The sequence below is a fragment of the Medicago sativa genome, chromosome 8 (genome assembly GCF_051527215.1).
Source record: "Medicago sativa cultivar Bolivia chromosome 8, Bolivia_mono, whole genome shotgun sequence".
Taxonomy (NCBI): Eukaryota; Viridiplantae; Streptophyta; class Magnoliopsida; order Fabales; family Fabaceae; genus Medicago; species Medicago sativa.
The window spans coordinates 3,647,778-3,673,764 of NC_140756.1; the positions used below are offsets into that span (position 1 = coordinate 3,647,778).

Below are 25,987 nucleotides of genomic sequence, written 5' to 3' on the forward strand. Positions count from 1 at the left end.
GTTTTAGTGAAGGACAAAAATTTCAGTTTTTGTCCGGTCCCTTGCCTCCAATTTGTCATGTCTCAGAATTTTTTTTACAAATCAAACAATGTATAACTATGTTGTATATTGTTATATCCTTCATTTTTAGCAGGTCAAACGCACCCTATAACTTCACTATGTGTGGCATACCTATGACATAGATAGTGCAGTACACATGACTAATTCTCATTTCATCTTTTTAATTGTATTTCTTAAATAAAATAAAAAGAATACTGCTGCTAACCTATAAAACAATATAGTTTTAGAAAAAAAAATGATATGCAAATTTAGAAAAAAAATTATATGCAAATTTAGTCGCTTAAAATTATATGCAAATTATACTGCTGCTAACCTATAAATAATATATTTGTCAAAAAAAACCTATAAATAATATAGTTTGGTACTGTACTCATCCCATTCTTTATATTATTTAGTCGCTTAATTTTGTTTCGTAACAAAAATTATTCAAATTTGTTGAGTACAGTAGCAAATATCTAATAATTAGACATCACGTCGTATTTTTGTATTAAATTATTATTATTTTTAGGTGAATATAAATTTTCTTAGAAAAAAGTGAGTTTAATTAACTTTAATATAATTTTGTGTCATGGGTACCATTACGCAATTTTTTCCTTATAGAATATATCCAGTTTTGTTATGGGTACATACATTCACATAACTAATTAATGAACGACACTTGTACCCAAAAAAGAAAGAAAAAGGAGGAGGGTTGATTAGTGATTAGTAATGACTACGAATCCTAAGCACCACACACTTGTGCGTTAAATCTTGGTTTAGTTATTTGGGTTGATGAGAAAAAAGAAATTAGTTGAATGGAGAGAGGGTTGTTTGTTTTTGTGATAGGGGTTACGGTGGTGGATTGATAATGGCATATAGGAGAAAGCAGGTTGTATCAAGGAGTTCGACCTTCAAGGAAGAGATTAATACTAATACTAATGGGCGGCATGAATTGTTAGATGATAATGAACCAAATAGTGCTCCTCCAATTATCAATACTAATTCCCTTGCTGCTCAGGCCATCAAAGCCTCTGCTGCTCGTCGTCATCCCTCTCATTCCTTTGCTTTACTCAATTCTTCTAATTCATCTCTTCAACATGATAATCATCACAGATCCAAGGTTAATTATATAGGATTCTCTCTCTCTCTCTCTCTCTCTCTCTCTCTCTCTCTCTCTCTCTCTCTCTCTTAATTAATTGTACCATATCATTTATCATCATAACATAACATATATAACATACCATGCATGCATGCAGAGCTTTGATTCTTACGGGGATGCTTCCAAGTCGGGTTTCTGGGGAGTCCTCGCACAGAAAGCTAAAGAAATTTTGGAGGACGATCATGATCATGACACCCAAAAACTCAGATCATACTCTTTTAATATCCCCCCGGGTGCTCGAACTCAGGTGAATTATATATTGATTGTATATTTGTATGTGTCGAATTCCAATTCCATGCATGTTGTCTTAATTAATTAATTCTTCAGGATGGTCGAACAATTGGAGAGAGTAAGCTAAAAGGATGTGAAGACTCAAATCAATTAATTTGGAATCCATGGCAACAACAATCCACGAATTCTCATTCGTCTATCCACGAAACCCAACTAAAGGCATCTCGCGACGTAAGGTGCCAACTAACTTTTTTTTGGTTTGGCAGTCAGGTCATGCATTAATCATATGTAAAAATGATGGAATTCTCTATCTGTTTGTAACAAACAGGTGGCAATGGCAACTGCTGCAAAAGCAAAGTTACTTCTCCGAGAGCTTAAGACGGTGAAAGCAGATTTAGCTTTCGCTAAAGCACGGTGTGCTCAACTAGAAGAAGAAAATAAATTACTTCGTGACAAGGAAGGGCGTGAAAAGGGACAAAACCGTGCAGATGATGATCTGGTATGTATCATATCAATGTATCATCAATTTATTTATTGTTACGTTAATAATATATATGTACTGAATGAATGAATGAATGAATGTCTAGATCCGGCTTCAGTTGGAGACACTTCTTGCAGAGAAAGCTCGATTGGCAAGTGAGAATGAAGTATATTCTCGTGAAAATCGTTTTCTACGGGAAATTGTGGAATACCATCAGCTAACAATGCAGGATGTGATGCATTTTGACGAAAGCATGGAAGAAGACAATGATCTTGATCTTTATGGACCCATTGATACAACTCAAAATGGGAATATTATTCCTCTAATGTTGTCCCCACGCTCCCAATTATCAACTCAACAGATGCAATCAAAATCAATATTTTCTGTATCCCAACGACAACAACATGATCAGAATGCATAATCACAAGGTGGAGCTTTTCCTACGGATCAACATGCAAAATGATCCATCCTTTTCATTAATATAGCATAGCCTAATTAGACGGGTTTTTTAATTACAGTATTCCTCATCCTCAAATTATTACATACATAATCAATGCATGCATTCACTGTGAAATATACATTAATTCATAGTGTTTTCTTCAACTAAAAAGTCATTAGTGTTTTGTTCCCAACTACATATACTTGTTAATTAATTCACGAATTCTTCTTCTTTTTTCTTTGGTACAATGGACAAATTCTTCTTTATATGGCTTACTTTTATTTTTGACCCTTTAGTTTTATCTAATTCAGAAACTTTGTACTTCAGTTTTTAGATTTCAAGATTTTGGTGCCGTAATTTTTTAAATATTCGCCCCTAGAATTGCTTAAGTCTAAATAATTCTTAGGGTGGTTAGGATCACGCTATCATCAAAACTAAAATGGTTGACGCTAAATTTAGTGTAGGTAAGGCCAAATAAATCATTAAACTAAAAGGATAAAACAAGAAAATAAACTAAAACTTACTCCCTCCATTCCTTTTTAAGTGTCTTTTTAAAAAATTAACACCAAAATAACGATGTGTATTTTTGCACATTTTCTTTCTATTATACCCTCATTTTAATCCACCAATAAATTCCTATTTCACACACTTTATCTTTCCAATAAATTTAATATGTTATGTTTCTCCCGTAACAAACAATTATTATCTTTTTCTCCAACAAATTCCTATTTTTTTGCGCACTCTCTCATAACAAACAATTGTCAATTTTTTAAATATTGTGCACATCTTTTTAATTATTGTAAGTCAATATAAAAATTATTTCAACTTCGCATTTATCAAAAGTTAAGAAAAACTTAAGTTACTTCCAACTTCTTTAATCAAAGTTGAGGCTTCAACTAATGCTAAAGTCACACTTGAAATTTTTAACAATTGTTACTCATCTTATCTATAGAATTTTAACTCTTCTTGAAACCATTGTTTGGAACAAAATTTTGTTTAAATTTGAAGATAACAAGAAACAAATTTTGTTTAAAAAAACAAACTTTAATTTTCCAAATAGATTGCATTAACTAGTTTTACTGAAAAAGATAAAAGTAATTGATAAAAAGTATAATTAACAAATCGTACCCTTAAAATACCAAAAAGACAATTAAATAGGAACGAAAAATTCACACTAAAAAGACACTTAAAAAGGAACGGAGGGAGTAAAAAACAATGTACAAATCTTAATCAAGAAATATATCTTGAAGAAAAAGTTGTTCATTAGAGATATACTCAGTTGATTATCATGTCTCAACAATTTTTATTTTTAAAAGAAAACGGAAAGAAGAAATTCTGATTAATTAAAGTGATACTAATGACTCTTTTACGTCAATTCTCGATGAGATCCATCCAAACACAATGCATTGAGGTTACAAAGCTAATATATAGCAAACATCTCAAGTATAATTCTCATGTTTTCCTTCCGAAGACAACGATCTTGAAAATTCAGAGTGCATTGGTTTCGCCATTCTCATGTTTTCCTTCCGAAGACAACGATCTTGAAAATTCAGAGTGCATTGGTTTCGCCCGCCTGGTACTGCTTATGTTGGCATTGTCTTGCTAATAATTGGATACGTGCACCACCTTAATGTTGGCATTGTCTTGCTAAATATATGATCACAAAAAGAGAAGTGGAAGCTTAAAAATTGAGTCTGAGTGAAGATAGCAAATGGCTTATAACTGAATTAGATAAAGCAGCGTTCGAGCATTGCTGGTCAAAGTGGCTCCTAATCTATTGCTGAGTGATGGCACCTCATTAACCTTGGTTCTTTTTGCTAGCAACAATTATTATGACACAGTATGTACATTTCCAAGCACCAACAATATCGTTCTGTGAATACGTTGACTCGTGACCATTTCCCTAAGTAATTATAATTGTGTCCACCTGTGTGGCACGATGTTGTATTAACGTTTGAGGGCTTTTTCTTTACGATAAAACTTAAGTACCGAATGTCATCGTGAGCTTAGCTCAGTTGGTAAGGACAATGCATAATATATGCAAAAGGTCTGAGGTTCAAACCCCGGCCACTACAAAAAAACTTAAGTACCGTATATTGAATAACTTCAATCTGTTCCCATATATTAATCAAGAAATCAATACAACAAGAGTCAGCATAAAATCAAGCTACATTGCTGCTTTTCTGCACAGAATGTCTTGGCATGGATTTTGCAAACTAATCGTAAAGGACCAGTTAAATGTACTGAACTATTACCCCAGCAATTTTAACATCCATGCATAAGTTCGACTGGGGTTTTGACATGTCAACTAAAATCATACATGATGAAAGGATGCGTTGATGCCCCAAGATTTCAGGTGACACTAAAACCCTGGCGGATCATGCAAACAGAGTAACTTAATTAGATCAAATCACTACAATGAAAGCTTATTCCCTCAGAACCCCTTACAAAAACACAAACCTACTCTTCCTGTATACGTTTCATAATATCATTCCTATCTCCCGTTCAAACTTCCAATATCTATGATACCCAACTTACATAAATTATCGATTGCCATGGTGTCCTCTCTTGTACAATTTTGTGCTTAGTGAAGGTGTGGACAGGGATTCATTTAAAATAAAGGCAAGGATTGGGATTACAGGCTGCTTTCTATACTTAATCATCAACCCATAAATACCAAGATTTATGTCAAAGCACAAAATTGCTCAAAGATTTAAAAAGCAACAAAGATTATAAAGCATCACAAAGAGATCGCAAATCTATTTCACCATGTTCAACTAAAAGAAAACAGTTGATTAGAGCATATGTATATTATAACGCTTACGGCAAATTTCATACAAGAAAACACATGGAAATTTAATTGTAGCAATCTACTCTGCTTCCATGGAACAGCTGGAGAGCAACATATAAGCAATTTATTCCCTTCACGCACGCAGATAAAACAACCTACATTTGGAAACATATAAATTATGATCTGATTGATTGACCTTGATAATTTCATACATAAAGAAAATCAAATCTGGAGCTCAAGTGCAAAAAAAAGTTCACAGATATATGCTTCAATGTACATGAAGAAAATATCCTAATATTGTCCTTGTAGTCGTCAAAATTGCAAATTCTTTCTTTTTTCTCTCAATAAAGGATATTTGATAAAGAGATGCAAAATATAGAAGAAGAAAATGATATCCTAATCCTCCTAATGAAACCACTGACCAAAAGAAGATTATCAAGGAGAATTATCCTGCCAATCCCTATGATTCAGAATATCCAACGAAGAAAACCCTCTGAATAACCATTAGCATCCTAAAGAAGTTGTTAAAGACCACTATATGATAGATCCGATAATGGCAAGAAATTATATTTAAATTTTTTACATTAGATATATACTAGCCATAGACCCCAAATCATTGCAGATATTGCACATATTCAAAAGAAATTACCTTCATTATGTTGGATGTGTAATATAAAAGACATTTGTGTGTCTTCACCAAATAGTTTTAAGATTTTGAGATAGTTAGAGCTTCCCAGGTTAGGTGGTCTATACATTGATTCTTGATTTCTCTAATAATAAGAAGTTAAATCTCAGCACAAAAACAAATGGACACGTGTATTGTCCATACTTAAAGCTCAAAGGATCAAGTGTAAGTGAGTGACTTAAATAGGTGGTTTGTCATTTTTGCAATGGCTGTGAGTTAGTAATAGTTTCTCATATAAATGCAAATAAGGCCCTATGCCTAAACATATTGGAAGTCTCCCTCTCTAACTTCACTATAATTTGTACCCATAAACTTAAAAGGGCTTTATCTTAAAATAAAAACAAAATACGATCATGACATAGAGATGATTCATATGTTTTCACCCAACAACTTAAGCTTAACACTTTACTCCTCCACAAACCAATAAATTAGCATACGAGAATACATTTAATTATTCTATCCTGATAGGAAAATTAAGTTTTAAACCAAAATTGCAATTGCATCTGTAATGGCAACGAGAGTATGGTTAAAATCCGCTATAGAGTTGACAATCAGATCCATTGATAATAGGGAAAAAAAGAAAGAAAGAAAGAAAGGGGATTAGGGTACCTGTTTGTTAATTGGAAGAAGAAGCTTGATCGACGAGCTTCTTGTCCCTACGTTCCATGGCCACGTCCCACAAATCATTGCCGATGTGCTTAGGCTAACCACAAAAACAGATCCAATTCAATTCAATTTTAATTTTAAAAACACAGAACAGATAACTTCAATTGAATTGAATGAAGAAGAATACATACTCGTCCGTGAGCAGCTCTGTGGATGTAATACTGAGCGTTACCCATAACACAAAGCATTCCAGCAATTATTCCCAAAGGTAACATAGCTTCCAACCAATGCAACGCCATCTCTCTCTTCTTCAATTCCCTTCTTTCTTTCTGATGTGTATATCCTCTCCTTCTTCAAGACTCACTCACTTTTCCATATATAAGCCCAGCCTAGCTTAATGGGCCTAAACACTCTTCAACTTCACATCTTTTATTTTATATTTTTCGTTCCTACACCCCTTATTTTATGTGTCTTCTGTCATGTTACATGTCGTCACATCATCCTCCATTTTGCCACATATATGTTTTTGTAACAAGAGCGAAGACCAAAAACACATGAACTTACAAGGTTGATTTGCTTATTTAAGCCTACTCAAACTGAGAAATTTGAGACATTTTTCTGCTTCACTTCTCTTAAAATGAAATTGCCAAAACAAAGCATTTTTGAAAAACTCACATAAATTTCAATTTCATATGAAAACATTTAATTGAGTTTTTATTTTCATTTAAGTAGTGAAGAGTTTCTTTTCTTATAAAAAAGGAATCACATGATTTGTAGAATATAGATACCTACCGTGGAAATGCACAGTAAAATATTCCTTCAGCAAATAGTATCTTCTATTTAATATGGATTCGGTGCTGTAAAAAATAACACAGTTGTTATCCCAACCATTGGATGAGTTTGACAAAAGTGTAATAGTAGCATTCGATAAAATTTAATGGCTATTATTGAAAACCATGTTAAATTGTGTTATTTCACTACAATAACAAATCCTAATTCATCTTCTATTAGGCTAGGAAAGTGACATTTACTCTATTACTCACTTACACCATTTCAGAAAAGGAAAATTGTTGTTGACACATTTGGTTTGGCTGAGAAACACATGTAAAAGAAGAAAATGGCCATCGGCAGTTAACTGCCGAATTATGGAACCGGCTGCAGTTAACTACTGAGGACAACTTCGGCAGTAAACTACCGAGGAAAACTTCGGCAGTTAACTGCCGAGGAAACTTCAAACCTTTTTTTTTTTGACAAAAACCATAAATTATCATTATTAATATTTATTGATTTTGAATGTTTCAATGATTATTTTGGTATGTTTCAAACAATTGCAATATTATAATTATGCGTATATATCTTAATAAGAATAGCTTTTAAATCAGTGTAAAAATTAAGCATTTGAATATTGTTTTGCAAATTAATTAAAAAAAATAATAACAAAAAAATCGTTAAAATAATTGTGCACAACGATTTTTTTTAAGGTAGAATATGTTGTTATATTTTCTACATTAAAATAATTGTGCACAAAGATTTTTTTTTATTTAAGTAATTTGCAAAATAATATTCAAATGCTTAAATTTTACACTTATTGAAAAGTTTTTTGAGGACTTAAATGCTCTGTATTTTTTTGGTCAAGATTTAAATGATATTCTTATTAAGATATATATCTCTATTATATATATTTGCCTTCTTTTTTCTTGATAGTACACGTGTCACTCTTTTATTCTTAATCTCATTAATTGCATCCATATCAGCACAAATTTATTTGCTTACTTTCATCACCTCAATTTTTCATAGCATGATTCACGTAGAATATGCTTACTTTTAGATGAAACTGCTTAACTCACAATTTAATACAATTAAATTGTATTGATTTCATATAAAAGTGAATCATAGTTAAAAAAAAAAAAGTGAATCATATGATTTAATTGAGTAAAACAATAGTAGTAACATATAATTACGTGTGAATAAGTGTATTAAAAACAAAAACGTTTTTGCTTTCATTGTTAAAATAAAACGTTTCATCAACCAATCATGAACATGGTTTTAAAGTTCAGCCAATCGAATTTGAGCATTATTCGTGTGTTTTTTTTCTATATATATATAGTCACTTTGTCTTTCATCAACACCACATCATATTAATTTAGCCACTCCTATTGGGAAGGGAACAAATGTGCTGATAAGCTTGCTTCAATAAGTCTGAATATTCAGGGTATCACTATTTCCCAGCCTGCATTCAAAGCTTTCATGGTCAAGACAAGATAGACTTGGGTTACCCAATTTTTGGGTTGTAAATTTTTAGGATGTGAAGGTTTTATGTCCCCCTCCTTTGTGTTTTTCTCTCTATCTATAATATTTTAAGGTAGCAGTCCTTTGCTGCACCTCTTTTTTGGTTTAGAAAAAAAAAAAAAAGGTTAGCCACTCTTGAGTTTTTTCCTATATAGTCACTTTGTCTTTCATCATTTGTATATGCATCTCCCTTTCATACAAATTGTTTATAATATCATTTATTTATCATGCAAATATTTCGACCTTCTGGCCAATTCAATTTTATTGATTTCATTATTATCAAATTGATTTAGGCCCCCTTTTTTTCCTGAATTTTGATTCACTTTTATTGGTTCAACTGTCGACTCATCTCTGTTAATTTTAGGGTTTTCGTTCCTATATATATTTACACCTTTTGAAAAAGTTTACTTCACGTTTTCTTTTTGTAGTTATTTTTTAAAATCAAATTAATATAAAATTCTACTTATGATTTTTTTGTCTCTAATCGTATTCTAGCTTTTCCTTATATAACAATTCCTTTAAAGAAATGTAAATGTAAATATTTTCTAAACATTCTTTATGTATGAATGTCTTTCATGCGTTTAACCAGACTCCATCCCCTCCTCCTACATTTCTTCTATCAAAAAATCAAAAATAAAACAGACCCCTAAGAAAATGTAGAAAAAGTATTTTAGTTTTTTTTTCAATGAATTTTCTCTAAACCTCTATATTTTCTTTATTATTTTCAATGGCTCCTATTAAAAAAAAAACTGATTTAATTTATGAAGTTTTTACGTTTCTATTGTCAAACTTTGGTGTGTCTATGATATCAAAACAAAACAAAAAATCACTCATTTTCACTAAACATGGCGTTGATATATATTATTTCACATAAATTATGTTGACATCTAATCTCATCCATTCATTTCATTTGATAAATTATTTCACATGCATCTAATACTCTTTAACACCTAATCAAAGCATTCCATTTTTATTTCCCCATATTTATTTATTTCTGCCATCAACACATACTCAAACTTCTTTGTTAATTTTTTTTACAAATTGCAAGATAAAACTCATACTTATGGTTGTTTGAGTCACTCATCAACATGGATGATATTTATTTGCCTTTATTTGATACCCATATTTTTTTATTTATTATCTTTATTATAAAGATTTCCCTTGCATAGAAGCAATAGTACTCATTTAATATTATTCTAACATCATATTCCTCTCATCAAAATTTATTATTCTTATTATTATCATTTAAAAAAAAACCAAACAAAATTGTTGACTAAAAATGAATTGTTTATGGTGTGTAAATGCTATTAACTAGCAATACCTTTTTGATTTATATCACAGTTAAACAAGACAAAGGAAGATATTCTATATACACCTTCTATTTCATATGTTTCAATCCGATCATAAAACCAATCTAAGCATAACATGTGTCAGGTGATATTTTAAGCCAACCGAATTCTAACATTTGTTGTTTTTTCCCCTATATATATATATATATATATATATATATATATATATATATATATATTCAAAAGTAATTATGGTTAGGGGCTCAAAAGTAATCTGATTGTCTTTTCCCCTATATATATTCAATCAAACTTGCATCAATTTCATCTCATTACTTCATCTGATGACATCTTTGAAATCAATTCAGTTGAAGAATCATGAAGCATAGTCACGCGGATTATACGTGTTTGGTTCGTTCGTTATGTGAAACAAGAACATCATGTAAATTGGCACTAACCATGCTTATTATTGTAAATCAAATATCAAAATAAAATACTTGATCAAGTAGAGTTTATGATCATGCTTTTCATGTTCTTTTTGAATAGTACTTTGATCAATTGTTATCACATTCTTCTATATCATTTTTACGATTATGTCATTAAACAATAACATTGCTTTTTTTTTTTTGGGACATTTCTTTCTAGATTTGTTTTTCATAAATATTCAAATAAGAAAATAACATTATTCCAAAAAGTTGGACACTTTTCTTCGACATGGTCATGTTGATGAAGTTTGGTAAAGCTTTGGGCTTAGAACATTGACATCCAAACATCAATGCTATAATCTTGAGTTAGTAGGTGAATTGGCTTACTCAAACCATACCTAATAATAGATATTATTTGGTTTTGTAGACATTGCTAGGATAATGATCTTAATTGATTTGATTTGAGAATGTTCCTTTTTTCTTAATAGTAAAAATGTTCAACATGAAATTGATCCTTCTATATCGAGTTATTGTGGAATAAAGATATAAATTCATGATTCTTATTACATTTTCATATAACATTATAACTAATTATTGTCAAAGAAACCAATACATGAAAAATATAATATCACCAACGTGTTTTGACTTCTCTTGCTTGGAATGAAAATTTTATATCATCAAATAAAATGTATGATTAAATTAAAGAAAGGATTAAATGACAGTGAAAATTCATGAATAAATGAAATATAACCGTTCAAATAAGGCTTATAAAAATGATCAAAATAATAAAAGGTACATTTGACAAATCCTCTTACTTAGTATTTTAATCTCAACAAAAGTGAACCAAAGATACAAATTTTCTCCATTTTTATTTTCTCTTGACATGGTTCTGATGGATGCATTTGTGAGTATATTCCTTTTTTTCACGTTTTCTTTAATGAAAATTTCGTTTTGTATTTTTAATGAATTATTTGATTTTTCAGGGAAACAAAATTCATGCCACTATGGAAAGAACATTGATTTACAAATTTTAAAAAGACATGAAGGAGGGTAAGGCTACTCTATGAGTAACTTTGGTGTTGCTGTAAATCTTGGATCTTATAGAACATCATTTTTCGACTATTTTATCTTCCATATAGTGTTGTTAATATCCTAAAAAAATAATATTTATTATAATGGACATCATGATCTGATAACACCTCTAAGATCAAACTGGTGAAGGGATCATGAAGCATAATCATTCGATTTGTTCGTACTTGATTCGTTCGCGGTGTCAATCGTGACACACACCCATCTGTAAATTTGAATTTTAAAAAATTACCATTATAAAACAATAAAACATTTACTTTTCTTTAATATTATGGCCATTTTTTTTTCTTACGACAAACAAACGTAACCAATTGGTTCTTAAAAAACATAACCAATTAGATTTTTTTTTTTTGACAAGATAACAATTTGGATTCAGGGTTGACAAATTACATTAATATTGAGTAACTAAAATACCAACATATAGCATTGAATATTATTTTCATTCAATCATTATGACCATTAATTTAGATTATACATGTTTTGTAAGTTGTATTAACTTCTTTAATATTTTAGATTATAAAGAGCAATTAGTGAATTTGTTTTCCTTTATTCTCTCATTTAATAAGGAGTGTTGCGATAGGAAGAGATATATCGAGAGAAAAAATTAAACGAGCTGTTGAACGAGTATTTGAGAATTATGTGTGTTCAAATATAGGATCCTTTCAATTGGAAAAAAAAAATTTGAGAGAATAATGTGGAGATCCTAACCATTGATCTCCACATTATCAATGGTTAAAATTAATGGTAGGTTCGAACCATTGATGGTCAAAATCTCCACATTATTTCCTCAAGTTTTTTTTTTCGATCAAAAGAATCCACTCTCTAAAATAAAATGGTTGCTAAGACATAATTTAGTCCATCGAGCTAAAATAAAGGGTGTGGATGTGGATTAATTTTTTAAAATCTTAAAACTTACTCTTGAGAAGATCTGAAATACTAATCCTATTGCCTCCATGCACCGAAATGAATCATGAAAAATGACATTAAATGCACTTATTTTAAAAAAATTCAAAACAATTTGATAAATGATTAATTCTATTAGAATTCAAATCAAAATATTGGCCCAATAATTCAAAAAGTTATTTGTTTTTGAATTTGCTTAAAAATCTAATATATACATTATTTCGCTAAAATTGAATTAATAAATTATAGGTGGAACGATTCAGACTTTACTTACATTCTGATCGAACTCTAAATTATTAAGATCCCTTCCTCTATAAATTGGAGGGTTAACAAATAAATATGAAGGAAATAAATTTATATTCTAACAGATGAAAAGTAATTAATTGATTGTTTTGATACACTACAAAACCTAAAAATATATGTACAGTATACAATAATTTATTTGGTTAAAAAAATATACGGTAGTTTAACTCATTAATTTAAATAAATCAATATACATTAATATTTACATCACAATTAGTTGATTTATAACGTCCCCTATTAATCAAGACATAAATAGTCATTTAGTGAATCATTATCACTCATTTCATATATCAAACATTAATCATTATGTCAATGAATGACTACTTATGTTTTGATTAATGAGAGAAATTACAAGTCAGCTAATTGTGTGTTATATGTTAATGTGTATTTATTTATTTAAAGTAATGAGTTAAATTATTGTTTATTTTTTTAATCAAGTAATGAGTAAAATATCACCCTTATCGGAGGAATTGTCATTTAGATTTCCTTACCTTTCAAATTTAAAACCTTATTTCCTTTATTTGCATTTCCATGTATTTCATCTACAACACACTAAAATTTGTAATTTTGTTTTGGAAACATATGTAAGTAATTTTTCACCCATCAAATTACTCCCTTAAATTATCAATCATAAAAATGTCAAATGAACATGCATTTTGTCAACTCAACGTAAAACATTAACATTGTGAAGGAATTTGAAATAATATAAAAACAATTAAAATAATTTTTTAATGTTTAATATAAAAAATTAAGAAAATTACATCTAAAAGCAAACAAAATATTTCATCAAATGTACGGAATTCTTAGAGATCCTAAAATGGGTTGTATCGTCTTATTTGGCTAAGAGAAATATCATAAATAAAAACGACACATCATCTTCATCTAAAACCTTAAGACGTTAATCTAATTTTCATTTCACTTATATGTTGTTCAATATTTACTCTCTCATCCAATGCAGAAGTTTAACTCACATGATGCACTGAAAGATCTCTCTTAATTGTAAGACTCATTGTGCCTCTCATAAGGTGAAATAACTAAATAAGGTAAAAAGCACAACATGATAAAAAAGGTGGGTTGGTATTAGTTTTATAGAGCAATTTTTTTGCTCATTTCTTTCATGGGAAGAGAGAAAATAAATTAGAAAAAAAAAAGAAGAAAAAAGAATTTTAACATGGGAGAAATGATGAGGGAAAGAGTGGGTTTTTTAGAATTTTATTGGTTTGTTAAAGGAGTTGAAGATTAATTCGTAATTATGTTACCAAAATATAGGCTCATTAAAAAATGCTACAATAATTGAAAACGTCTCATTGGCATGTATTTTGTCAAATCAACATAACACATCTAAGTTTTATACTTTATCAAATCCCACCAAATTCTACAATGGGTTGAATCATCAAGGTAGACTAAGAGAAACCACACAAGTGAGATTGACATCACACTATCACCCAAAATCTTAAGGCATTAAACATATTGGTCATCTCACTTATATGTTTCTCAACATCTATTCTTTCATCCAATGTAGAACTTTATGTCTTAATTGACACATTATCATATCTTCCTTAAGCATGAGATTCTTTATGTCTATGATCTGAAGACATAGTCTAATAAGGTCAGTCAAAGATACAACGTGGTAAAAAAAATGTGTGTTGATGGTGATTTTATATAAGGGGGGTTTATATTCCTTTCTTTCATGAAATGAAAGAGAAAATTAAAAGAAAAAAAATATGAAAAAGAAAATATAACATGAGAGAAATGATAAAAGAAAAAAGTAGTGTATTTTGTTCGTGGAAGTATTGAGAGTAAAGTGAGTTACCAATACTTTTATGGGTTAGTTGAAGAAGTTTGAGATTTATGAGTAATTATTCATCAAAAAATAGAGTCAATCAAACAAATGTCACATTATTTTAAAACAACTAATAACCATAAATTTTGTTAACTCAGCATAACACATTCATATTTTTCTTTTTTTTTTTGAAAAAGCCAAGATGGTATATAAATATATGAAACATCGCTAAACGCTTTCGCACAAGGTGTGCCAAAACGCCCAGCCACAAACAAAATTCAGATCCTGTACAACGCCATTAAGGCGCAAAGAAACAAAACAGAAAAAAGAAGAACAAAAATCAAAAGGCTAAAGAACATAGTTCAAGCAGGTTAAAGGACTCCGCCGCCACACTTGATAATCAAAATCAAAATTAGTGTATTTTGATTTCAACCACCAAAATGGCTGAAGCTTTACCCTTTCACCTAACGCAAGCAAATTGTCCTCTTTCCTTTGAAAAATTCTGTTGTTTCTTTCTTTCCAAATTGTCCAGACAACTGATACCCAGATGATGTGCATGGACTCCGTTGTCTTCTTTGAAAAACCCCGAAGGCCACCAAACTGATGCAGATGGTTGAAAAACTGACAATGAAAAACTGTTGATATACCAAGCCAACCGGCGACAAGCTTCCACAAATCACCAAAAAAGCTGCACGTAATAAACAGGTGCTCCCTGACCTCATTAGAACCGCAGTTACCAACACAACCTTGATCAGATATTAGTATGACCCTCCGTTGGAAGAGTTTATCTCTTGTCGGAATCCGGTCAAGGAAGAGACGCCAAGCGAAAATCAACACTTTTAGAGGCACCGCTTTCAGCCACAAGAAATTATTATTATTATTATTATTATTAAGCTGTTGGTGCCTATCATGTTCCAATTCTGTTAAAAAACAATAAGCAGAACTAACAGTATAACAATTAGTAGCATGTAACTTCCAAATCCATTTATCGACGCGGTCAACCTGCAAAGAGAAGTTAGATAGGCGAATAATGCACTCCCCCAACAACTCCTCCTCCCATGCAAACAACCTCCGACGCCACTTCCAAGCCTCACCATTGACCCCCCACCCTCTCGCACACATAACAGCCACCGTATCTAATTTATTCTCCGCTAACTCAAACAATCTCGCATACAACTCACACAATGGTTTCCCTTCAAGCCATGGGTCAAACCAAAACAAAGTGCTCTCACCATCCCCCACATGACGCCTAATATTATCAGTTAACCACCGTGTATCAACCTCCCCCACACCATCCCTAATATTCAAAATATTCTGCCACCACACCGAACCACCTCCCCTCCAAATGCAGCTAAGCCGCCCCCCCTCATCTCCATAACGGGCACACAACACCCGATACCAAAGACTCTCACGTTCCTGCAAAATCCTCCACCACCACTTACCCAAGAGAGCAAGATTAAACTCCCTCAACCTCCGCACCCCCAAACCTCCCTCCTCCTTTTGCAAACAAACAGTCTCCCATTTTACCCAAGTTATTTTCCTAATATCCTCACAACCCCCCCAAAAAAATGCATTAAAAATAGATTCAAGGGAAGAGATTATACCTGAGGGGGCTTTGAAGAAGGAAAGAAAATAGACCGGAACTGAGGACAGGACAGACTTAAGTAAAATCAAACGACCTCCCATAGACAGGTGACGGCTCTTCCAACCAGATAATCTTTTTTTAATGCGTTCAACCAGAGGGTACCAAAAAGCTAACTTCCTCGGATCACCACCAATAGGCAGCCCCAAATATAAAAAAGGCAGGCTGCCATGTTTACAATGCATCACCGACGCTGCCTCATGCAACCAAGAAACTGAAACATTTACCCCATAAAGCATACTCTTATGGAAATTAACTTTTAAGCCAGAGGTCAATTCAAACAGCATCAACACAGATTTTAAGATTCTAATATTCCCCCAACTTTTTGCTCCCATCAAAAGAGTGTCATCAGCAAATTGCAAATGAGAAATGACAACATCACCATGCGCCCCTACCTTGTAAGGTTCAAACAAACCCTGCTCAACCACTGAGTTCATCATAACATGTAAGCCTTCAGCAGCAATAAGAAAAAGAAACGGAGAAAGAGGGTCACCCTGACGCAGGCCCCTCTCCAACCTAAACTCCTCAGTAGGGCTACCATTTACCAAAACAGACACTGACGGTGTCGAGATACATTCCATCATCCACTTACGCCACACAATAGGGAAATTCATCCTTCGCAACACAGTATCAAGATAATTCCAATCCACCGAGTCATAAGCCTTTTCGAAATCAACTTTGAACAATAAAAGATCCTTCTTTTGCTTACGAGCTTCATCGACCAACTCATTAGCTATCAACAAACCATCTAGAATTTGACGACCAGGCACAAACGCTGACTGCGACGAAGAGATAACACCACCGACAACACTTCGTAACCTGTTAGCAAGGACCTTCGACAAAATTTTATAAAGGCAATTTACCAATGATATGGGGCAAAAATCAGACAAAGATTGAGGGCTCTCGACCTTCGGAATCAACGCGATGAAAGTGCTATTAATACCTTTTGTCAATCTCCCATGTCTATGGAAATCATTAAAAAATCGAAGTAAATCCTCCCTGAGTAACTCCCAAAAATCCTTTATAAAGCCCATATTAATGCCATCCGGACCTGGGCTTTTAAAACTATCACAATTCCAAACTGCCTATTTAATCTCTTCCTCTGAAAATTGCATTATCAAAGACGCCCCTTCCTCCTCAGACAACGTTTTAAACAACAAATTATCAACACTAGGCCGCCTTAAATTAATAGATTTAAAATGATTTCTGAAATGATTGAACACTGCCCCACGCACAACATTCATATTTTTCTATTGTGAGGTCTCACCAAAGACCAAAAGTTAAGGTATTTGAAATAATAAAGGTTGGGACTAAAAAACTTTTTTCGATATAAAAAATTAAACAAATGACATCCAAAAACTAAAAAAAAAATCATCACAATGTTCGGAGTTTTGATGGATCCTGCAATGAATTGCATCATCACATTTGATTAAGCGAAATCCCACAAGTGAGATTGAAACCACATCTTTACCCGAAACTTTAAAAAATTATGTATATTGGTCATCTCACTTCTATATTTCTCAATATATAATCTTGCATCTAATGTAAAAATTTAACTCACACATGACACATTAACCTTTCTCCCTTAAATATGAGATTCTTAATGTTTGTAATATGTTGAGATAGCCCGATAAGATCAGAGACACACTATGGTAAAAAAATATGGGTTAGTAGCGGTTTAATAGATGGATGTCTTTGTTTCTTTTCTTTCTTGAGAAAAGAGAAAGTAAATTATAAAAAGAAAAAAGATGAAAAAGAAATTTGAAAATGAAAGAAATGATACCGGAAAAAACTAAGTAGTGTGTATGTTATCTGTAGAAGTGAATAAAATATTGATGGGTAATTATGCTACAAAAACATCAGACTAAAAAAATTCACATCGATTTAAAATGTCTAATAAACACATGTTTTATGACCTCAGCAGATCATATCTACATTCTTTCATTGTCAGATCCGATCAAAGATCAAAAATGATTGAATTTGAAATAATAGAGGTTGATAAAAAAATTGAATGAAAGCGAATGATATCTAAAATCTAAAATTTAAGATAAAATATTAAACAAATGATGTCCACAAATTAGCAAAACAAATCATCATATTTCTGGGACTTCCTTGGGTGTGTACATTGGGTTGTATCATCTCACTAGGATAATATGAACCACACAAATAAGGTTTACATCACATGTCCATCCAATATCTTAAAACATTATGTATATGTGTCATCTGACTTATATGTTGTTCAACATTCTTGCATACAATGTAAAATTTTAACCCACACTTGACACTCTCGCTCCCCCATAATGTTGAACCGAAATATGATACCATGATTGGTCCTTCTAGAGCAGGCAACACATGTGTGGATCGACTTCTTGGAGAAATAGCATCCACGCAAGTAAGAATGATACCACATCATCATCCAAAATTTTAAAGTTTAAGTATATCAGTTTTTTTTAACTTATTTGTTGTTCAACCTCCACTCTTTTATCCAATGTCGGGATTTAAGCCGTTAACGGACACTCTTTTTGAGGGAAGCCTTTAAGTGACACTTGATACATAACAATATTCTCCTCCTCAAGTATGACGAAATTTTAGCCGGTATTAGTAGTGTTGGTGATATATATATATATATATATATATATATATATATATATATATTAAGTTTATTAAGTTCCCGTAGACTTAACTCAGTTGGTAGTGATAATTCATTATATATGCAGTGGTCAAGCTCGAAACTCGGACACCACAGTTATCAATAGTTATGAATAATCAATTGCATGTACAAGATGAACAATAACCGACGAGACAGAAAAACAACAAGCGTATGATATTGTATATAGGAAGAACAAAAAAAATCCATATCTCCATATTTAATTTTGTTTTGTTTTTGGATTAATCCATTTATTATCAATATGCATATTAAAAATATTTGCTTAATTTTAGTCATCCATGTAAAATATTCCCGTGTTAAAGATTAATATTTCAGCATTACATCCGTTAAATTATTGTTGTTTAACAATACAAAAATCAAAATAAATATATACACGTTAATATTTAATTAAAAATACGATAACGATTTTTATGTGATAAAAAAAAGTTGGAAATCTAGCCCGTGCTTGGCACGGGTCCACATACTAGTATATATATATATGCATAAGTATAATACTACAATTGTTTGAAATGTACAAAATAATGATTGAAACATTCAAAATCAATAAATATTATTAATGACAATTTATGGTTTTTGTCAAAAAAGAAAAAAATCAGGTTTGAGGTTTCCTCGGCAGTTAACTGCCGAAGTTTTCAATTTTCCTCGGTAGTTTACTGCCGAAGTTTTCCTCGGTAGTTCACTGCAGCCGGTTCCATACTTCGGGAGTTAACTGTCGAGGGACATTTTCATCTTTTACATGTGTTTCTCAGCCAAACCAAATGTGTCAACAACAATTTTCATAGAAAAGTGACATTTAGTCTATGTTTAGATGGGTTGGCGCTTGGATGACACAGTATTTGGTGACATTGATGACGTTGACCAACCATAATATCACAAGTGTACAAAAAAACAAAAAGTCCTTGTGAAAGAGAGATAAGAAAGCCACTTATAACATTGTGGTCAGTTAATATCACCAATGTCACCAAATTATATGTTACCCTAGTGCTAAACTCGACCTTAGAGTTAGTAAAATGTGTGGTAAACAATTGTCGGCATGCCGTAAGGATATGACCAGTCTCCGAAACATCCACCCGATTCTGATGAAAAGCATCCACAGTAACCTTAGAATCGGAGCAAAAATCCACATGATCAAAGGACATATCACTCAGCCATTCCAAGGCATGATATAAAACTAGAACTTCTCCCATAGGAACTCATTGTAAATAGAATATCCTATACATGCAACTGAAGATATTACTCTCTCGAGTTAGGTAGATCTGTAACAGATGGTAAATCTATTCCTCAAGCGATAAACCACTTGCTTAAAATAAAGCAAACTAGAATTTTTAATCCAAAAATTTGTGAGGCCAATATTGAGAAATTTTAAAATGGTTGACCAATTTAGTGTAGAATTAAAATAAGGGATTAAAATTATAATTACATGTAATTTTTTCTAAATGTACCCATAGTTAATACTAGTAAGTTTTTTTTTTTAGGGAATTTAGTAACAAAAAGGGTTTTAAGAGATGAGAAAACAAAATTGAATGCATGATCAAAGTTTCTAAATGCACCCTGTATAAATAAATATATTATTTTCATTCACACAAAAACAACTTACAAAATTTGGAAGAAAAAAAAAACTATTTATGAAAATTACGAAGATCAAGTGATTAATGAGGTGTATATAAGAAAAAATCATTCAGTAAAATGTAATTTTTTGATAAAATTGTTATGGATCATACTTTACTTATTTTTCGATCTTAATCGAACTTTAAATTACTGGAGACACTTCTATTCAGAACTAGAGAGTTAAAAAAAAATACTTATGAAAATTGCAAAAGAAACTGCAATAGAGATTTTAATCAACCAAATAAAATAGGTGATGAGTACTTAATACTACAACACCCAATATCACTACTATTATTAAGGTGGGATCTAAAGCCATAGTCTACGCTAGGAGTGTATAAAAAACGGTTTAGGCCATGCTTCAAGTGATCCTCACCCGACTTTAACATTAGACTAAACCAATTTTTTAAATTTGAATCCGATCCTTAATTCAATAAAGCTCTCCGAGAGCATCCACAATGGAGACACTCATTTTTAAGTTCTTAAATAGATCTCATGTGTACACATCACTCATTTATAATTTTTTAATAGTAGTACCTAACAAGCATTTAATCACTCCAACCCAAATCTCACACAAAGTTCTTAAATGGAATCCATTAATCAATTATCAATAATTTTATATTATTATATTTCAATTTTTTAATATTAAAAGAGTGCGAGTTCCGCTTAAAATTGGAGGTCTTAAGTAAGACCCTAAAAAGATTCTCCCTATTAAAAATACTTAATAGATACTGGGTCTTAAATGGTTAACATCCTCCCAATGAAACACAATATCTGGTATGAGAGGAGGATCCAACCATGTGTTTGTGGGTCCAGCAGCTAAGTGCGCTCTGGCAAACATCATAAATCTCCTTTGCTTTGCTTTGTTGTTGGTGCTGTTAGAAGACACAAACCCCCCTTCCTTACTGCTTGGTCTTGCAATGCAATTGTAACACCTAACCAACCTAACTAATCATTTTTCAAAGAATAAATAAAATAAATAAAAAGACCCGGTCTAAACAAATGAATGATTAGGTAGCGCAAAAAGTTGAGATTGTGTGCATGGACGACACGTGTCTGGAGGTGGTTCACAGTCTCTCGGTGTTCGCTTGCAGTCACGCCGCTGGCTCAGTCAGCAGCATACAATTAAAAATAAATAATTTTTGCATCGAGTAAGTAACTTTGCCTTTGTCTTTGTCTTGTGGTCAAATCTTTCTCTTTTACTTCCTCCTCGTCTCATCTTACCTCTCTCGCACTCGCACTGTCATAATCTTCTTCTCTCTGTAATTCTCAACTCATCCAAGTCAGTCAATTTTCTTCAACTTTTCTCATCATTATTATTATTATTATTATTAATAAAATGAAAAACAATTAAGGAAAAGATTTGATTTGATTGCCTTCCATTTACGCTGATGTAAAAATCGAGAAATTACTGATCGATTGATTGTTGGTAGTAAAGTATATGGTAGTACTAGAAAGAAGCATAACAATGAATAAGAAGAATTAATAAACCTAGCTAGCTAGCAGCAGTTAGGGAGGCAGACTCCTTTTGTGAACTCGATCGGGTGGCATCAAGCAATCAATCAATCATCATGTCAGGAGGAGGGTTGTATAATCCGAACTTCTCTTCCCCTGTGAGAGCTGCTTCACCTCAGATTAGACCTAATTCAGATATCATCGACAGGTATGCTGTATTTGTGTTCTGTTGTGTTTCATTCCTTCCTTGCTTGATTCATTCATTCATTGTTTATGGCATCACAGTCAGTATCTGTCGGAGTTACTGGCAGAGTATCAGAAACTTGGACCATTCATCAAAATCCTTCCCAACTCCAGTCGTCTCTTGAATCAAGGTCACTCACTCAGATCTCTTTCTTTTCATAATCAATGTATCATCTTCTCAGCTCAATAATACATCATCATCTCATCTCTGTTTTCTGTCTGTCTGTGTGTGCAGAAATATTAAGAGTTTCTGGAATGTTATCCAATCAAGGTTTTGCTGACTTTGACAGACTGCGCCATAGAAGCCCTAGTCCTATGTCTTCCTCAAACCTCACTGGATGGAATAATCTTCAACACGAGGTCAATTCTACTCTGCTTCTCATACTTTTACTATCATTTCTTCATGTGCCATTTTATGCAGTTTATCACTAGTAACTCATTGCTATGTATTCTATACTTCGACAATGCTCTGGATTGTTAGTCTAATACTCTGGATTGTGATGTAAGAACTGTGTGAGTCCCACAAGTATCAATCTCTCCAATTTAGCCCCTAAAGTATATTAAAAACATCTAGCACCTACAGTCTATGAATCCGTCAGTTTAGACCTTGCTGTTAAGATTTTAGGGACTGAGAGGGAAGAATTTTCATATACTTTGGATCTAAGATGATGGATTTCATATACTTGGACTAATTTTGATTTACTTTAGGGGTTAAGTTGCAGAGAGTGATACCTCAGGCGCTAAAGTGAGGGTTCATTCAAGTATTCAACTCATAACATCCACCATGGTAGTAAACTAAAAAGATCCCTTAAATAGGTCTTAAGTTGACAGATTGCTTGTTTTTAATTTTTTAATAAAAATATCGATTAAGAACTCAATGACTCCAATCGTAGTAAACTAAAATGACTCCTTAAATAGGTTTCAATAATATGTACTTTAATGTGTGCATTTTGAAAATAAATAAAAAGAACTTGAAGAGAACAAGAATCACATGAATTTGAGATGATGGGACCAACTTTTATCTATTTTCTTTCTTATTTTGATCGTGGGACTTGTTAGTTGTTAAAGAGATAAAGTCCTTATATAGTTGCATCCATTTTTTTCCTCCAATGGAGGTCCTTAACATGTTGAGGTCCTTATTAGGTAAAGGACTCCCCATTGGAGATGCTCTAGTAGATAGTATGTTTGTATGTATGGCCAGGAAAATGTTCATGATTCAGCATGATGCTTAGTTTCTTATCAAATAACACTACGCAAAGAAAGGAATACTTAATATATAAATGTAAAAATTAATAATCTTGGGAAATTTGAGAAATGTTAAAATTTCAAAAGTGGAAGAATAATGAAGAAAATAGAAATTGCTAACGGGATGGTCAGGCAAGTACTGTGAATGCAAAGACTGGGTATGTGACATTATGACTAATTAATTTATCAGTCTTGAAAGAAAACCATATGACCGTCAGAAAACTTTGTTCCATAGTATATTGATCTATTCACCTTACTCTACTTCGTATCAAACTTCTTAGTGGTTACCTAGTTTGAGAAGTTCTTTTCTTTTTTTAAATCAAACAACTTCATTACTTACCTATGTTTTTCAGATTATATTTTTGTACACTATATGAGCTTTTATACATCTAAGATAACATTACGTTATTTTGCACAGAGATTATGTGGAACTCCTGGAATGACAATGGATTGGCAAGGCGCGCCTGCAAGTCCTAGCTCATACACTGTTAAAAGGATTTTGCGCTTGGAAATTCCAGTGGATACATACCCTAATGTAAGTTCATATGTCAATTCTAGTTCAATAAGGGAAAATTATTTTTACTTGATCAGACCACACTGTCCTTTATCTTTCTTGAAACTAAAGGTTCGACCAACTAGAATTAATCTAAATATATTTCTATTTATTGCATTAGTTCAATTTTGTTGGAAGACTTCTGGGACCTAGAGGAAATTCTTTGAAACGGGTAGAAGCTACTACAGGTTGCAGGGTGTTCATTAGAGGAAAGGGGTCAATAAAGGATCCAGACAAGGTAATGTAAATCTTGATATGATTTTCCCGATTTAGTACTGCAAAATGTGTAACAAAAATGATGCTTCTGTCTATTGATCTGATTATATATATTTTTTGTTTAACAACTGAGATTGTTGTCCTTTAAATCTTTAGGAAGAGAAATTGAGAGGAAGGCCAGGGTATGAGCATCTCAATGAGCCACTCCACATATTGATTGAAGCCGATTTACCTGCTAATGTTGTTGACATGAGGCTCAGGCAGGCTCAGGAAATTATAGAAGAATTACTGAAACCTGTGGTAAGTTCCTTCACTTCGTGTATTGATCTTTTCTCCGTGTTAGGCTGTGTGAGGTGGCTACTATTCTGCTTCATTTTGTTTAAGAATGGTATTAACGTGCTGATCCATGAATGTGTAGACATTTAGAAGCTTTAAAATTCCTTATCAAATTTAAAGAAACAACTTTCTTACAATGGTTTCGAAGTTTGTTAGTTATATGGATACGAGTGATATCATTTGTTTAATTGAAGTCAGGAACATAACTTCCCAACTATATTAGAAGTGCCTATTAATTGTTTGACAATATTAGCATCATTTCAACACCAGATGGAATACCTTTTCCTTGTTTGTGAAATTTCTGTTAAAATCACCTTAATCTACCACATCAAATTCGAGGTAAATATATTAAAACATTTTTGTGCAATCTACACATTTTTTTTGAGCTCTCTATCATGTATAACAATATCTTCCCGGACACAACCATGTTATCGTTTAAATCAAGAACACCACGACTTCCAAATAGTAATCATTTTGATGATTAATCTTAGTTGTGAAAAGTCTTGTATATTCACTTTGTTTGGGATGTCAATTTCTGATATGCAGGATGAGTCAGAAGATTTCATCAAAAGGCAGCAGTTGCGGGAATTGGCATTGCTGAATTCAAATTTGAGAGAAGAGAGTCCTGGACCAAGCGGTAGTGTATCTCCATTTAATTCTAGTGGAATGAAGCGAGCAAAAACTGGTAGATGAAAGGCGTCCTTGTTATCTTAGATTGGTATTTGTCCAGCAACCCATTGCTGGGAATATCTTGCAGTACATCTGCATCAATGCAGCTATGAAAGAATAGACTGACAATTATTGCTGGCTAGCATTCTGGTGGTTTTTCATCCTCTTTTATCCTACATTCTGGATAACAATGGTGGATACATAAAGAAAATGATAAAATAATTATGTTGGGTATTAAGAATAGGCTTGTTCAGGTCAGTCCTTTTCATTTTAACTTAATACAGCTATTGGATTTATTCTTGTGTCAATAACTTGCGTAGAAGTGTGGAATATACAAATGATGGGTTAAGTTTTCGGTCTAAATCGACCAAGTTTTGTGGGCATGTAACGTGCCAAGTCTCACTGGATTCTTTTTAGTTGTCTGTCATTAGCATTTGTAATTCCTTCCAAAAGGTATAATGCATTGAAGTTGGAATATGAAGGAATGTCATAAAAAAGTCCTCTCATGTATGTGGGCATTTGTTTTAAACAGAATAGATAATACATGTTATTTGAGCGAATTGTTTTAGATTTATACCTGTCAAATTGAAATAGGTAGGACCTGTGAAGCCTAGATACGAGATACGATGCGGATACGATACTGCACTGATACGCCTATACGGAAAAATTTCAAAAATCAAGATACGATACGGCCGGGATACGTTAATAAAAAAAATTATATAATTAAATGTACAATATAATTATAACCATTTTTTTTTTGAAGAAGCTAAAATGAAATTTATTAAAATCACAGTGGATCCTAACCAGCACAAGGAATGCTAGACTAGGTGTCGTATTATTTCAATT

The 25,987-nt window shown here is 32.2% G+C and overlaps 3 protein-coding genes across 3 annotated transcripts; 2 read left to right on the forward strand and 1 right to left on the reverse strand.

The window, feature by feature from the left end:
* Positions 1-840: 840 nt before the first annotated feature.
* On the forward strand, positions 841-2,571 carry LOC146896228 (uncharacterized). Its single transcript, XM_085736012.1, has 5 exons — positions 841-1,159; positions 1,296-1,445; positions 1,526-1,660; positions 1,758-1,928; positions 2,017-2,571. Exons 1-5 carry the CDS (start codon positions 908-910, stop codon positions 2,329-2,331), a joined length of 1,023 nt encoding a protein of 340 aa, XP_085592138.1. The 5' UTR covers positions 841-907; the 3' UTR covers positions 2,332-2,571.
* Positions 2,572-5,079: 2,508 nt separating this feature from the next.
* LOC146896229 (NADH dehydrogenase ubiquinone 1 alpha subcomplex subunit) lies at positions 5,080-6,781 on the reverse strand. Its single transcript, XM_085735009.1, has 3 exons — positions 6,623-6,781; positions 6,435-6,528; positions 5,080-5,295 (listed from the first exon to the last, which is right to left on the reverse strand). Exons 1-2 carry the CDS (start codon positions 6,728-6,730, stop codon positions 6,442-6,444), a joined length of 195 nt encoding a protein of 64 aa, XP_085591135.1. The 5' UTR covers positions 6,731-6,781; the 3' UTR covers positions 5,080-5,295; positions 6,435-6,441.
* Positions 6,782-21,886: 15,105 nt separating this feature from the next.
* Positions 21,887-25,709, forward strand: LOC146896230 (KH domain-containing protein At2g38610-like). The gene is made up of 7 exons (XM_085732402.1): positions 21,887-22,087; positions 22,165-22,253; positions 22,358-22,482; positions 23,786-23,902; positions 24,042-24,158; positions 24,293-24,436; positions 25,019-25,709. Exons 1-7 carry the CDS (start codon positions 21,996-21,998, stop codon positions 25,163-25,165), a joined length of 831 nt encoding a protein of 276 aa, XP_085588528.1. The 5' UTR covers positions 21,887-21,995; the 3' UTR covers positions 25,166-25,709.
* The last annotated feature ends 278 nt before the right edge of the window (positions 25,710-25,987 follow it).